Source organism: Hemiscyllium ocellatum, chromosome 17 (genome assembly GCF_020745735.1).
Source record: "Hemiscyllium ocellatum isolate sHemOce1 chromosome 17, sHemOce1.pat.X.cur, whole genome shotgun sequence".
Taxonomy (NCBI): domain Eukaryota; kingdom Metazoa; phylum Chordata; class Chondrichthyes; order Orectolobiformes; family Hemiscylliidae; genus Hemiscyllium; species Hemiscyllium ocellatum.
The window spans coordinates 4,493,848-4,509,003 of record NC_083417.1 but is presented as its reverse complement, the minus strand read 5'-3'; the positions used below and the strand labels follow the sequence as shown (position 1 = coordinate 4,509,003).

At 46.3% G+C, this 15,156-nt stretch overlaps 1 protein-coding gene across 1 annotated transcript in view; it reads right to left on the bottom strand.

The window, feature by feature from the left end:
• nae1 (nedd8 activating enzyme E1 subunit 1) overlaps positions 1-12,210 on the bottom strand; it is a 66,724-nt gene extending 54,514 nt beyond the window's left edge. The window contains exons 1-5 of the mRNA XM_060837567.1: positions 12,115-12,210; positions 6,427-6,530; positions 6,269-6,329; positions 4,783-4,813; positions 542-613 (exon numbers count right to left, since the gene is read on the bottom strand). Of these exons, the coding sequence (XP_060693550.1) occupies positions 542-613; positions 4,783-4,813; positions 6,269-6,329; positions 6,427-6,530; positions 12,115-12,167 (321 nt within the window). The 5' untranslated portion in view covers positions 12,168-12,210. The remainder of the gene's footprint in view (positions 1-541; positions 614-4,782; positions 4,814-6,268; positions 6,330-6,426; positions 6,531-12,114) is intronic.
• Positions 12,211-15,156: the final 2,946 nt, after the last annotated feature.

Here is a 15,156-nt window from a genome sequence, read left to right as displayed (position 1 = left end):
GACTAACCAGTCTGTCATCCAGCAGCGTTCTTTGTGCGTTGTGCTGTATGTTCAATTAACGAGCTTGGGAGATTAGTGAGGTTTCAATAAGTTCAAACAATAATGTTTTTCTATATCTTAAAATAAGATATACAGCTTCACAGTAGCATGACTATCTCTGCTGAAGCCATGATGCATCCCTCTCTCATGTAATCTTCCCCATCACAGTAGGAGGCATTACACACAACACTGCAGACATTAATCCTTTCAAACATTGTTGTGGGCAAGTGACTGACTCATTGTGCACTCAAAGTAACTCATTGCCATGGCCATTCAGTCCGTTATATCTATACTGTAATTTACAAACGAGCTGCCAGTTAGTCCACACGGTATTTCTCTCATAACCCCAATCTTCTTTCCTTTTCAAAATATTTATCAAACCAATTTCAAAATCTGCCATAAAATCTGCTTCCACCACCCTTTTTACAACACAACATAGGACACTGCTCCTGCCAAACAGGACAGGATACATCGCTTGTTGTGAAATTAAAAACTTCCTTACCTCCTCCATGAAGTTTCCACTGACATCGCTATTCAGCTCCCGAAGGAGCTCCATGGCTGCCTGGGCTCGGTTCTGAATGGAAAAAGAAACAGAAATACTAAACCTTCACTCTAGTCATGAACTTCAAAACGAATACCCTCCCCTGACTAAACAGTTACAGCACAGAAGCAGACCCTTCAACTCAACCCCAGTGTTTAAGCTCCACACTATCCTGTTCCAGCCCTATTTCATCTCCCATCACCAGACTCTTAAATGAATCTTTAGTATTCACCTCCACCCTTCTTTGAGAATTCTGCATTTCTGTCTTTCTAAAAGACATTTCTCATGAATGGAATATAACAGTAGTGAAGTTGTACAGTAGCTGTACTGAACCTTGGTAAAACCACATCTGGAGATCAAAACTGTACACAATACTCCTTATTTGAAAACAAATAAGTTCATTAGCAGTTCAGAGAAGGTTCACTTGACTCATTCCTAGGATGAATGGCTTATCTCAGGAAGACTGAACAGGTTTGGCGTATGTCCATTTGAGTTTTGGAGAACAAGAGGCAATCCTAGTGAAATATGAAAGATTCTGAGGAGTCTGGATAGGGTGGATACCACACAGAGATGTTTTCTCTTGTTAAGGAGACTAAATGTAAGGGATGTAGTTAAGAATAAATGGTTTTTCCAAGTTTGAAGTGAGGAGAGATTTCTTTTCTCTGATGTTGAGTGCGCGGAGGTTTCTTCCCAAGTAGGTAGTGGGCTGTCCTTAAATATATTCAAGACTGAGACTAGATTACTTATAGTGTGGAAATAGGCCCTTCGGCCCAACAAGTCCACACCGACCCGCCGAAGCGCAACCCACCCAGACCCATTCCCCTACATTTACCCCTGCCCCTAACACTACAGGCAGTTTAGCATGGCCAATTCACCTAACCTGCACATTTTTGGTCTGTGGGAGGAAACCGGAGCACCCGGAAGGAACCCACGCAGACACGGGGAGAACGTGCAAACTCAACACAGAGAGTCACCCGAGGTGGGAATTGAACCCAGGTCTCTGCCACTGTGAGGCAGCAGTGCTAACCACTGTGCCACCGTGCCGCCCACCACTGAGATCGATAGGTTTTTGATAGATGAAACAATTGAGGATTATGAGGAGCAGACGGGAAAGTGAAGCTAAGACCACAACCAGATCAAAGATCTTATTGAATGGGGTATTAGTCTCAAAGGGTCAAATGGCCTAACCAGCTCATAGGAAAATTCCACTGTTTTTATCAGTGACTCGCTTCAGTTCATTGCCCCTCATTCTGGTCTCTTCTGGAAGTGGAAAAACCTTTGCCAGTTCCTTCTTTTCAAACTCCTTTTATAATCTCAAGTCTAGAAAGAAAAAGAGACCCAACCTGTTCAAATTTTCCAAACAAGTACAGGTTGGTCCATCTACGAAAGGTAATGGCCGTGCAGTAAGCAGTCTGTTCCTGATGGACGTGATCCATGTTTGCTGATAGCTGACTAGATCAGTAGTTGAGACGCAGGTTAGTGCTGCACATGAAGCTGCCAAGTGTGACTATGTGTTGCTGTTTGCACTTTGCCAAGTCACCGTGGCTCCCTCATGCCAGCCCGAGGAGGGGTCATTATTTCCCCCTGTTGTTGATTAGCAACTGCCAGCTGTGATATCCAATGACTACGGCCTTCACTTCACAAGCTTCGCTGAGAAAGAACACAAAGCACCCTACTGGTCTTCTGGCTTTGGATTTGGATTTCTCACCATACAGAAGGTCCTTGGGAAGTTGCCTGCTGACGAATGCAGGAGCTCTTCCTTTGAGGGGGCTGCTGCATGTGATTTTGCCCTACCAGGATATGCCCTGTGGACAGGGAAATTGGGAAATACTGTGCTTCTTTTTTCAACAACAAGATCTCATTCATTTGGCGCAGCGAAGTACTGCAAACATAAGGCTGAAAATACAGGATCACAGAAACAGGAGTAGGCCATTCAGCCCCTTAAGCCTGTTCCATCATTCAATGAGGTCATGGCTGATCTATGGCCTAACTCCATATACCCTGTCTTTGTCCCATATCCCCGAATACCTTTGCTGAACAAACATTATCAATCTTAGATTCAAAATTAACAAATAGTCCAGCATCCACTGCCATTTGTGGAAGAGCGTTACAAACATCTCCCACCCTGTGTGTCTAGAAGAGCTTCCTAACATCTCTCCTGAAAGGTCTGGTCTTAATTCACAGACTCGGCCATCTATTTTTAGAATCCCCATCGGAAACAGACTTCCGTTATGTACCTTGTCTTTCCTGTTAAGATCTTGAAGACTTCATTCAGATCACCCCTTTAACCCTCTTAATTCTAGAGGAAACAGGCCTAAATTGTATAAACCCTAAAGTTCAGGTTGTCCTTGTAAATCTAACGTCGTACTCCCGCTCTCCACCCCTCCCACCCACCCCACCAAGGCCGATCGATCCTTCCTAAGATGTGGGACCCAGATCTGCTCACAGTGCTCCAAGTGGGGTCTAACCAGGGTTTTGTATAACTGCAGCAAAACATCAGCATCCTTATCCTCCAATCTTCTAGATATAAAGCATTCTATTAGCTTTCTTTACTATTTTTTGCACCTATTTGTGGCATTTTAAAGATAAATGCATATGAACCCTAAGTCTCTTTGGACATCCATTTTCTTTCACTCCACATGAACTTAACTTGAAACATGACTTTCTGACCATTATCCAAGTTGTTAATAACGAATGTAAATAACAGGGACTCTAACACAGATCCTTGATGGACACCTTGTGGGATGGTCACATCCTGCCAATTTGAGTACCTACCCATTATCCCTACTTTCTGTTGTCCATCTCTCAACCAATTTCCCAGCCATGTCAGTAGTTTGCCCTCAATTCCATAGATTTTAAAATAATTAACAGTCTCTTACGTGGGACTTATTTCAAATGCTTTCTGGAAGTCCATATAAACAACATCCATAGACATTCCTCTGTCTACTGCCTTAGTCATGTCTTCAAAGTTTTCCATGAGGTTTCTCAGGCATGACCTACCGGTCACGAATCCATGTCAATTCTTCCTGATTAACTGAAAACTTTCAAGGTATTTATTTACCCCATCTTTGATGACAGACTCCAACAATTTCCACACCACAGCCGTTAGGCTAACTCGTCTGTAATTCCCTGGTTTTCTTCTTTCGCCCTTTGTAAAAAGTGGAGTGAGATGGTGTAATTTTCTAATACAGAGTGACAGCCCCTGTGTCTAGGGAACTCTGAAAGATTATAGTTACAACATCTACATTGTGCTCTCCTACTTCCACTAACACCTTGGAATGGAAACAGTCAGGTCCTGGGGCCAACTTCATGTTATTCCATCCGCAGACCAGCTAAAGGTGGTAGCTGCTTCCCTAATGTGTGCATTAAGCTCTTCATCAAGGAACAGATTAGATTAGATTAGATTCCCTACAGTATGGAAACAGGCCCTTCAGCCCAACAGGTCCACACCAACCCTCTGAAGAGTAACACACCCAGACACATTCCCCTACCCTATTTTTAACCCTGACTGATGCACCTCACACAATGGGCAATTTAGCATGGCCAATTCACCTGACCTGCACATCTTTGGATTGTGGGAGGAAACTGGAGCACCCAGAGGAAACCCACGCAGACACAGGGAGAATGTGCAACGCCAGATGGTCTGTCACTGCGTGCCCAAGGTATATAAAACACGTCGTCTGACCCAGGATGCTCGTAAACTCCTTACATCCCTGCAGGGAAGGCCAAGGTCAGGAGCATGGAGACGATGCCAAACAGAGGATGCCAGACAGATATAACCACTCGGTTAGAATATTATCCCAGAAATCTTTTTATTGCACCTTGTCCAGTGCCTCCAATTTGTTGACTAGTACTATGCAAAGCATTCTACAGTTATACAAACAAAAAAGTGTAATGTAACTTCTCTGCTTTTCAATTCGATTTCACCAGAAATGAATCCCAGTGTTTGATCTGCCTTTTTAATATCATGTTAGACTCTCATTCTCCCTCTTTGGAAGGCTCCGAATCCACTTGTTATACAGTTCCAGCAGGTTTGGCCTTGCTGTGTCAGTACTCAGAGAGCACTCAGCTGCAGCTGACATTTGAAAGCATGGCCACACCATCAAGTGGCACCCAGGCCCTCTTCACTGAGCAACAGTGCACAGAAGGATCATTTCAGATCATAGCTACAAAAATGTAAAAACAAAATCCAAAGCACTCACCAGTCCAATACTGTTTTTGGTTAGGAAGAAGCTGCAAGAGAATATAATTCAGTCAGTGAAAAGCTGTGGAGCCAAGAACTCTAGCAAATCTCGAATCAATGGGTATTGGGGTAAACTCTCCACTGGTTGGGAGTCATATGTGACACATAAGATGATGGTGTGGTTGTTGGAGGTCAGTCATCTCAGCCCTAGGATATTTCTGCAGGAACTCTCCAAGGAGAGATTGTAAACCCAACCATCTTCAGCTGCTTCATCAATGACCTACCCTCCGTAGTGATCAGATGTGGAGATGTTGCAATGTTTGACACTATTTGCAATGTTTCAGGTATTGATACAGTCACTACACTACATTTGGGTTAAGAGGGCAAGGACCATTTGCATTATGTAACTGTCAGGTAATGGTAACCTGCAACAAACCAGAATCTAACCATTGCTCTTGGATATTAAATAATATTGCCCACGCTGAATCTCCCAAGGTATTAGCATTACCACTGACCATAAACTAAATGGAACAGAGAAACTCTGAATCAACTGCAGTTCATTTAGCCCCATGTTTGGTTCTCTGCGTTCCACCGTCATTCCCTTCCATCTTGCCCCATCAACACCTTTTTCACTTAAGCTCTCTTGCTTTCCACCCCATCACAGCCTTTCCGTTGTGTTCTTTCCTTTCCTGCCAGGGTTCCCTTTCCTCTGTACTTGGCTAAAACCAGTTGCCTCTAAAGTTTTCCAGGTCTACTGGAAGATCATCCAATTGAAAGATTAACTTTGCTTTCCCTCTTCAGAGATGCTGCCAGACCTGCTCAGTTTCTCCATCATTCTCGGTGTTTGTTTCAGCCTAATGTTAACTGTTGTAAAAACCCATCTGGTTCACTAATATCCCTGAAGGAAGGAAACCTGCCAACTGTTCCCTATCTGGCCTACAGGTGACCTCAGGTTCACAGCAACGAGGTTGATTCTAACTGCGCTCTAGACAACTTGAGATTGATAATGCTTGCTTAACCTTATAGACTCACATCACATGCTGTGATAAGGGATGTCCAAAACGTACAGTTTTGTTTCTCCATTCTCACAGTGTGCTCCTTACCTTTGTGCCCCATTCAGAGTGAAAGAAAACACTGATTATTTCAGAAACCATTCTGGAATCACATCACACTGTACACAAGAATCAGCAAGCACAGCTCCAACAGCAATAACTCCCACCAAAGAAAGGTGAACAATATCACATTTTACAGAGTTCAATGTACAACATACTTCAGGCCAATGAGTTCAAACATCAGTCACTGGGCTTGAGAAGGAATGGAAGAGAAGCAAAGAAACCATAGATTAAAATGTCGAAATAAGAGGAGTAGATTCAATAATGAGGGAGGGAGTTCTGGAGGTCCAGATGAGGAGGAGCCTGGCCTCCACCAATTCAAAAAATGACATTGTCAATGTTAAACCGCACATGGACAAAATAAAATGTTAGGCTGTTAAAAAAAAAACTCACTTATTGCCAACATCCTCCCCAGCGACGGTGCTGCCATCTACAATGGTAAAAGATCCAATTCCTAAGGAATGAGAATTGTGGAAATAAAGATTACAGATGGATTGGCTGTCATTATCATATTTTGCATTTTAATGGGATGATAAATGCTCCAATCTTACCAGGAAGCACCAGGTTCTTCAGGATTTCAGTTCCAGTGGCGCTAGCGTTAATCAGACAGACATGAGCAGCCTCCAGTGCTTCCTGACCATGGTCTCCCCACAGCCTAACAGAGGGAATACAGGGAGAGCTATTAAACTTTTAACTCTAAAGCACAGAGATCTTGAGTCAACTCAAGGTTGGTTGCCCTCTAAGCCTGAGCCGATCCAAATCCACTGTCTAAATCTGTCGCCCAATTCCTAAGCATCTGTATCCCTCTGCTCCCCACCTACTCATGCATCTGTCCAGACGCATCTTAAATCAATCTACCGTGCCTGCCTCTACCATCTCTGCTGGCAACGCGTTCCAAATGCCCACCACCCTCTGTGTGTGAAGGACTTGCCGCGTGTATCCCCCTTAAACTTTCCACATCTCACGTGACCTCTCGTTATTGAATCCTTCACCCTGGGAAAAAGCTTGTCTCTATCCACCCTGTCTATACCCTTCATGATTTTATAAACCTCAGTCAGGTCCCCCCTCCATCTCCTTTTTTCTAATGAAAATAAACCTAACCTACTCAACCTCTCTTCATAGCGAGCACCTTCCATACCAGGCAACATCCTCGTAAACTTCCTCTGCACCCTCTCCAAAGTGTCCACATCCTTTTGGTAATGTGGTAACTAGAACTGTACAGAGTATTCTAGATGCAGTCAAACTAATGTCTTGTACAACGTTGTACAAGACTTGCCAGCTCTTATACTCAATACCCGTCCAATGAAGGCAAGCATACTATATGCCTTCTTGACCACTCTATCGACCTGTGCAGCAACCTTCAGGGTACAATGGACCTGCACTCCCAGATCTCTCTGCCCATCAACTTTTCCCAAGGCTCTTCCATTCATTGTACAATTCACCCTAGAATTAGTCTTGCCTAAATGCATCACCTCACATTTGTCTGGATTGAAATCCATCTGCCACTTTTCTGCCCAACTCTCCAGTCTATCCATATCCTCCTGTATTCTCTGACAGTCCTTTATGCTTTCTGCTACTCCACCAATCTTCAAACTTGCTGATCATACCAACAGTGCCCTCTCCCAGATCATTTATGTATATCAGGTTAGGTGAATTGGCCATACTAAATTGCCCATAGTGTTAGGTGAAGGGGTAAACGTAGGGGAACGGGTCTGGGTGGGTTGCGCTTCGGCGGGTCAGTGTGGACTTGTGGGGCCGAAGGGCCTGTTTCCACACTGTAAGTAATCTAATCTAATCACAAACAACAGTGGCCCCAACACTGGCCCCTGTGGAACACCACTGGTCACCTTTCTCCATTTCGAGAACTACTACTCTCTGTCTCCTGTTGCTCAACCAGTTCTTTATCCACCGAGCTAGAACACCCTGCACACCATGTGACTTCACTTTCTCCATTAGTTTACTGTGAGGAACCTTATCAAACACCTTACTAAAGTCCATGTATATGACATCAACAGCCCTTCCTTCATCTATCAACTTGGTCACTTCCTCGAAGAACTTAAGTTGGTAAGGCACAATCTCCCCCATGCAAAACCATGTTGCCTATCACTGATAAGCCCATTCTTTACTAAATATAAATATATCTTATCCCTCAGTAACTTCTCCAGCAACATCCCCACCAGTGACGTCAGGCTCATTGATCTGTAGTTACCCGGAATATCCCTACTACCCTTCTTGTACAACATGAGCAACCCTCCAGTCCTCTGGCACCTCACCTGTATTTAAGGATGCCACAAAGATATCTGTCAGGGCCCCAGCTATTTCCTCTCTCGCCTCCCTCAGCAACCTGGGATAGATCCCATCCAGTCCTGGGGATTTGTCCACCTTAATAACTTCTAGCCTACCCAACGCATCTTCCCTACTTATGTCAACATGATCCTGACTAATCAAACTTCTATCTCTAATCTCAACATTCATCATGTTCCTCTCCTCAGTGAAAGCTGATGCAAAGTAATCATTCAGAATCTCACCCATTCTGAAGGCTGTTCGACACACAGCCTTCCTTCATTATTCTTTAGTGGCCCAATCCTTTCTCCAGTTACCTGCTTGCTTCTTATATAATAAAATGCTTTGGGACAAGCCAGGGAATTATAGACTAGTGAGCTTGACGTCAGTGGTGTGCAAGTTGTTGGAGGGAATCCTGAAGGGCAGGATGTACATGCACTTGGAAAGGCAAGGACTGATTAGGAATAGTCTGCATGGCTTTATGTGTGGAAAATCATGTCTCATGAACTTGATTTGAGTTTTTTGAAGTAACAAAGAGGATTGATGAGGGCAGAGCATTAGACGTGATCTATATGGACTTCAGTAAGGCATTCCCATGGGAGATCGGTTAGCAAGGTGGGCTCTCATGGAACACAGGGAGAACTAGCCATTTGGATACAGAACTGGCTCAAAAGGTAGAATACAGAGGGTGATGGTGGAGGGTTGCTTTTCAGACTGGAGGCTTGTGACCAGTGATGTGCCACAAAGATCGGTGCTGGGTGCACTACTTTTCATCATTTATATAAATGATTTGGGTGTGTACATAAGAGGTATCATTAGTAAGTTGGCTGATGACAACAAAATTGGAGGTGTAGTGGAGAGCGAAGAAGGTTACCTCAGATTACAACAGGATCTTGACCAGACGAACTGATAGGCTCAGGAGTGGCAGATGGAGTTTAATTCAGATAAATGCGAGGTGCTGCATTTTGGGAAAGCAAATCTTAGCAGGACTTATACACTTAATGGTAAGGTCCCAGGGAGTGTTGCTGAACAAAGAGACCTTGGAGTGCAGGCTCATAGCTCCTTGAGAGTAGAGTCACGGGTAGATAGGATAGTGAAGGCGGCGTTTGGTATGCTTTCTTTTATTGGTCAGAGTATCGAGTACAAGAGTTGGGAGGCCATGTTGCGGCTATACAGGACATTGGTTAGGCCACTGTTAAAATATTGCATGCAATTCTGGTCTTCCTATCGGAAAGATGTTGTGAAACTTGAAAGGGTTCAGGAAAGATTTACAAGGATGTTGCCAGGGTTGGAGGATTTGAGCTATAGGGAGAGGCAGAGCAGGCTGGGGTTGTTTTCCCTGGAGCGTCGGAGGCTGAGGGGTGACCTTATAGAGGTTTACTAAATTATGAGGGGCATGGATAGGATAAATAGACAAAGTCTTTCCCCTGGGGTGGGGGAGTCCAGAACTAGAGGGCATAGGTTTAGGGTGAGAGGGGAAAGATATAAAAGGGACCTAAGGGGTAACTTTTTCACACAGAGGGTGGTACGTGTATGGAATGAGCTGCCAGAAAAAGTGGTGGAGGCTGGTACAATTGCAACATTTAAGAGGCATCTTGTTGGGTACATGAATAGGAAAGTTTGGAGGGATATGGGCCAGATACTGGCAAGAGGGACTAGATTAGGGATATCTGGATGACATGGACAGGTTGGACTGAAGGGTCTGTTTCCATGCTGTACATCTCCATGACTCTATGGCTGCCCCTATTTCCCCTCCACTCGATACAAACAAACATGCCAAGTAAAATTAAACTGCACAAATGTTCATGAAGGCACACCCCACAATCTCCTGCCAAGTCATGGTTGAGTTGGACCAAAGGGTCTGTTTCTGTGCTGTACATCTTTATGACTCTCAGACTTCCATGATCTCACATGAGGCACTGGAGTGCTGCTGGAGGTAGGAAGTTGCTCTTGTTTACAACAACTACTGAACTAATTTTTTCCCCACAGTGAACCACTCCAAGATAAAGATGCACAATTCAATGAAATGTGATGCTGTGCGATAAAGAGAGAAAGGTAACCAAAAGTGGTAGACTTTTAAAGTGTTTTAAAGGAAGACATGAGGCAGACAGGCAAAGGGAGGGAGGGTACGCCAGAACATGGGACCAATCAACAGAAGGTACAGCGCCAATTACAGTCAGGCATCCACAAGATGTCAGATAATCAGAAAACAGATTTCGCTTCAGGGTTGTGGGTCTGGGAATGATTTCAGAGATACAGAAGAGACGTCACAATGGAGGATTTCAAAAGAAGGAGCATTTTCACAAGCAGGTGTCAATGTAGTTCAGTCATCAATGAAGAGAACTTGGCATAATGTGTGATATGGGACCAGTACTCAGAGACTGCTGTTTGTGCTGAGGGTTTCGGTAGAGGTGGAGATGCTGTCACCTGTGTTGAATTCCCTGGACGACCAGAGAAACAAAAACGAAAAACCAGAGTTCCCGATTCTCATCGGCTTCCTACAAACCGTTGGAGAGCAACCACGCCTGGCCATCAGATTAGGGTAGAACGGGGTTTATGTTTGGCTACAACATTTCTGATGGTCCAACAGGGTAAAAACACAAGGGCTGCAGATGCTGGAAACCAGATTCTGGAGTAGAGTGGTGCTGGAAAAGCACAGCAGGTCAGGCAGCATCCGAGGAGCAGGAGAGTCGATGTTTCAGACAAAAGCCCCTCAGCAGGACTAGAGGCAGAGTGCCTGCAGGGTGGAGAGACCACTCTAACCTAGAACCTGATGGTGCAACAGCCTCCTGCAGACATTAGCTCAACGTGACAGAGCGATGAGCCAACAGTCAGGATGCAGAGGCTGCACTGTCCCTCCCCAACCCCCACCCCGCAGTACCTGGCATAGACACATCGGGGTGGGGGTGAGGGGGTGGGGGGTGAGGGGGTGGGGGGTGAGGGGGTGGGGGGTGAGGGGTGGGGGGTGAGGGGTGGGGGGTGAGGGGTGTGGGGTGAGGGGTGAGGGGTGAGGGGTGGGGGGTGAGGGGTGGGGGGTGAGGGGTGAGGGGTGAGGGGTGGGGGGTGAGGGGTGGGGGGTGAGGGGTGGGGGGTGAGGGGTGGGGGGTGAGGGGTGGGGGGTGAGGGGTGGGGGGGTGAGGGGTGGGGGGGTGAGGGGTGGGGGGTGAGGGGTGGGGGGGTGAGGGGTGGGGGGGTGGGGGTGGGGGGGGTGGGGGGTGGGGGGTGAGGGGTGGGGGGGTGAGGGGTGGGGGGGTGAGGGGTGGGGGGTGAGGGGTGGGGGGTGAGGGGTGGGGGGTGAGGGGTGGGGGGGTGAGGGGTGGGGGGTGAGGGGTGGGGGGTGAGGGGTGAGGGGTGAGGGGTGAGGGGTGGGGGGTGAGGGTGGGGGGGTGAGGGTGAGGGGGAGGGGTGAGGGGTGAGGGGGAGGGGTGAGGGTGAGGGGGAGGGGTGAGGGGTGAGGGTGAGGGGTGGGGGGTGAGGGGTGGGGGGTGAGGGGGGGGGGGTGAGGGGTGGGGGGGGTGAGGGGGGTGGGGGGGTGGGGGGTGGGGGGTGAGGGGGTGGGGTGAGGGGTAGGGGTGAGGGGGAGGGTGAGGGGGAGGGGGAGGGGTGAGGGTGAGGGGTGAGGGTGAGGGGGAGGGGGGGGGGTGAGGGTGAGGGTGAGGGGTGAGGGTGAGGGGGAGGGGTGGGGGGTGAGGGTGAGGGTGAGGGTGGGGGGGGGGGTGCCATGCTGGTGGACCATCAGCCAAGAGGGAATGGGGAGGGGATCCAGTAAAGGGGGAGGGGGACCCACTGGGCAGCAATGTGGGGTGGGGTGGAGTGGCCAGGGAGATCCAATGGGGGTGGGGGGGATCCCGGGGGGGGGGGGTGATCCGCAGGTCACAGTGAGAGGGAAACCCAGTGGGTGGAGGAGCCGCTCCGACGCGCCCACCTGCGGCCCCTCTCCCCCCCCCCCCCGTTACCGCAGCTGTCGGTCATATTTCTCCTCCTTCTTCAGGCCGCTCCCCGCCGCCATGGTGACCCAGCGCCAGGTAAATCCCGCGCAGCCGCAGATTCGCCACGAGCGGCACTGGCGGCAACTCGACAGCAGAGGGCGCACTCAGCCCACATCAACATCATCTTAAAGGGGCAGTGTCCCTCTGCTGTTAAAGGGGCAGTGCTCCTGCTCTCTTAAAGGGGCAGTGCTCCTGCTCTGTTAAGGGGTCAGCATCCATGCTCTCTTAAAGGGGCAGTGCTCCTGCTGTCTTAAAGGGGCAGTGCCCCTGTTATGTTAAAGGAGTAGAGCCCCTGCTCTCTTGTCAGGGGCAGTGTCCTTGCTCTCTTAAAGGGGCAGTGTCCCTGTTCTCTTAAAGTGGTAGAGCCCTTGCTCTCTTATAGGGGCAGTGTCCCTGCTCTCTTAAAGTGGCAGTGCCCCTACTCTGTTAAAGGGGCAAAGTCTCTGCTCTCTTAAAGGGGCAGTATCCCTGCTTTGTCAAAGGGGCAGAGTCCCTGCACTGGTAAAGGGAGAATGTCCCTGCTCTGTTAAAGGGGCAGTAAAGGGCCCTCTAGTACCACCGTGATAATGTCCCTACCCCTGAACGGGGAGGCCATTGTTCATGTCCCACCTTCTCCAGAAGGGTGTTATCACATCTCTCACATGTTGATTAGAAAAATAGATTTTTTTTCAAAATTAAAGGGGCAGTGAACCTGCTTTGTTAAAGAAGCAGTACACTGCTTTGTTAATGGTTTCTTATTGACACAACAAATGCTCTTGTTATTTAAAGGAATAGTGACTGAAGTAAATAATGTGTAATCTGTAGCTCAGTTAATAGCATTTTAGCCCCTAAGTGATAAAGTTATAAATTCAGGTCCCACTTCAGCATTTGATCACAACTATCAAGGCTGGCACACCAACTCAGTACTGAGGGAGTTCTGTACTCTCAGAAGTATCTTTAAGAGATATTAAACCAAGTCACGTCATGTCATCTGAGGTAGATGTAATGGTTCTCATCACCACTGTCAGAAGTTCAGCAAAGTTACCTCCAGGGTCCTGAATTGCATTGATTATTCAATCAACATCCCATAAGTAGAGCAGTTCAGGCAGCATCCAACAAGCAGCGAAATCGTTGGATGCTGCCTGAACTGCTGTGCTCTTCCAGCACCACTGATCCAGAATCTGGTTTCCAGCATCTGCAGTCATTGTTTTTACCTTTTATCCCATAAGTAGATTAATTCTTCATGATTATATTGCTGTTATTGGAGCTTGCTATTGCAATGAATTATTATTATTTGGGAACCTGTGATTTAAAAGAGGTAAATGACTATTTGGTTTTCAGATGTGTGAAGGTGACATTTTTAACAGATCAGAAACTTTTTTTAATCATTGGTTCAAAACAGCATTTTCAAGAAATCATGTGACTTATGCTAAATCATAAGGGGAGCTACCAATAATTGCTCAAGTGTTTACTAAAGTGAGCTGTTTATGACCTACAGAAAGAGAAGGTGCTGGAAAAGCACAGCGGGTCAGGCAGCATCCAAGGAGCAGGAGAATCGCGTTGTGATCATAAGCCCCTCATTCCTGATGAAGGGCTTATGCTCGAAATATCAACTCTCCTGCTCCTCAGATGCTGCCTGACCTGTTGTGCTTTTCCAGCACCACTCTCTTCAACCCTGATCTCCAGCATCTGCAGTCCTCATTTTCTCCACAGAAGGAGAAATCAGCCAAAAGTAGGTTTGCAGGTTCAGAAGCAAAGATCTGTACCAGTATTTTAGATTTTGACAGTCTCCAGGCCATCAGAGCTGGAAAGGAGTCTGACTGTTTTAGCAGCCCTTAACTTTTTTCTCAGACTTCTGTGAGAAAGGTAACTGAGTTAGCCAGTGTCTGTGTGTCTCAGAAAGAAACAGTAATGGAAAGAATAATTTCTGGTAAATGTGTAGAAAGTCACTGAAAGAAACCACTATCAGCTGAGTAAGAAATCTTCAAATGAAGAGATGAGTGATACTTCACTAGGGTTTGATTGTCTGTAGTGGATATTGGTAAGCAAAAGATTGAATCTTTCTTTTTTACTGTTTGTGATACGATTTCAAATTGTCATGTAGCTTTTTTTAAATTTTATTTTCTTTTGCAAAATAAACCATTCTTTTATTAAAAGTACATTGATAGCCTCTTGTGAAATCTTCAGTGACTGATCATCACGTTGACCAAAATATAAAAATAAAATGAAGCCAGATTTCATGCTGGGATTCAACTTGTTCAGTTTCACCATCGCCATAACAAAGTGGTACTCTCAATATGATAGAACTCCATTTATGTTAAGGTGCTATTAAACTATGTGTCCCAGTACTTTTGTTTTGCACCCATAATATCAATGCTTGTTTGGTTCCCTGTGTGGTGCTCATTTTATTTGCTTATTTCTATGCCATTTCAATAAACCACCTTGCTTCTGAGCTAACAATTCCACCATGAGCTCGCTGCAATGCTCCAGTGAAGAACAACACTAGATCGAGAAATAGCACTTTGTTTTCTGCTCAGGTACTTTACAGCCTCAGGCTCTCAGTTATGAGTTCCACATCTTCAGAGTGTGACTGCCTGATGTCTGTTCTCACATTCTCTCTCTCGCCCTTCCCCACAGTTTCGTCTTGTTAGTGCATTTCTCTCAGCAGATTGGACGCATTTTCTCCCTTTCAAAAATTAAAATAATTTGTAATTATTTTGCACCTCTTTTTCTGTTTCACCCCCATTTGTAAACCTCTTGTTTTTCCATTGGTCCCCACACTGTCTGTTCCCTCCCTCCCCACCTTTGCTATAAAAGATGTAAAAAACACTATTTTCCACTTCTTTTCTGTTCATTCACATTGGACTCAAAATGATTTCTGTTTCTCTCTCCCCAGATGCTGCCAGACCAGCTGAGTTTCTCCAACAGCTTCTGTATTTGTTTCTATTTTCTATGCTTATATGTGCTGGAAAGAGCAGAGGGAATCTGAGATGAAAAAGACCAGAGTGCATGTAGTTCATCCCCGAGCAA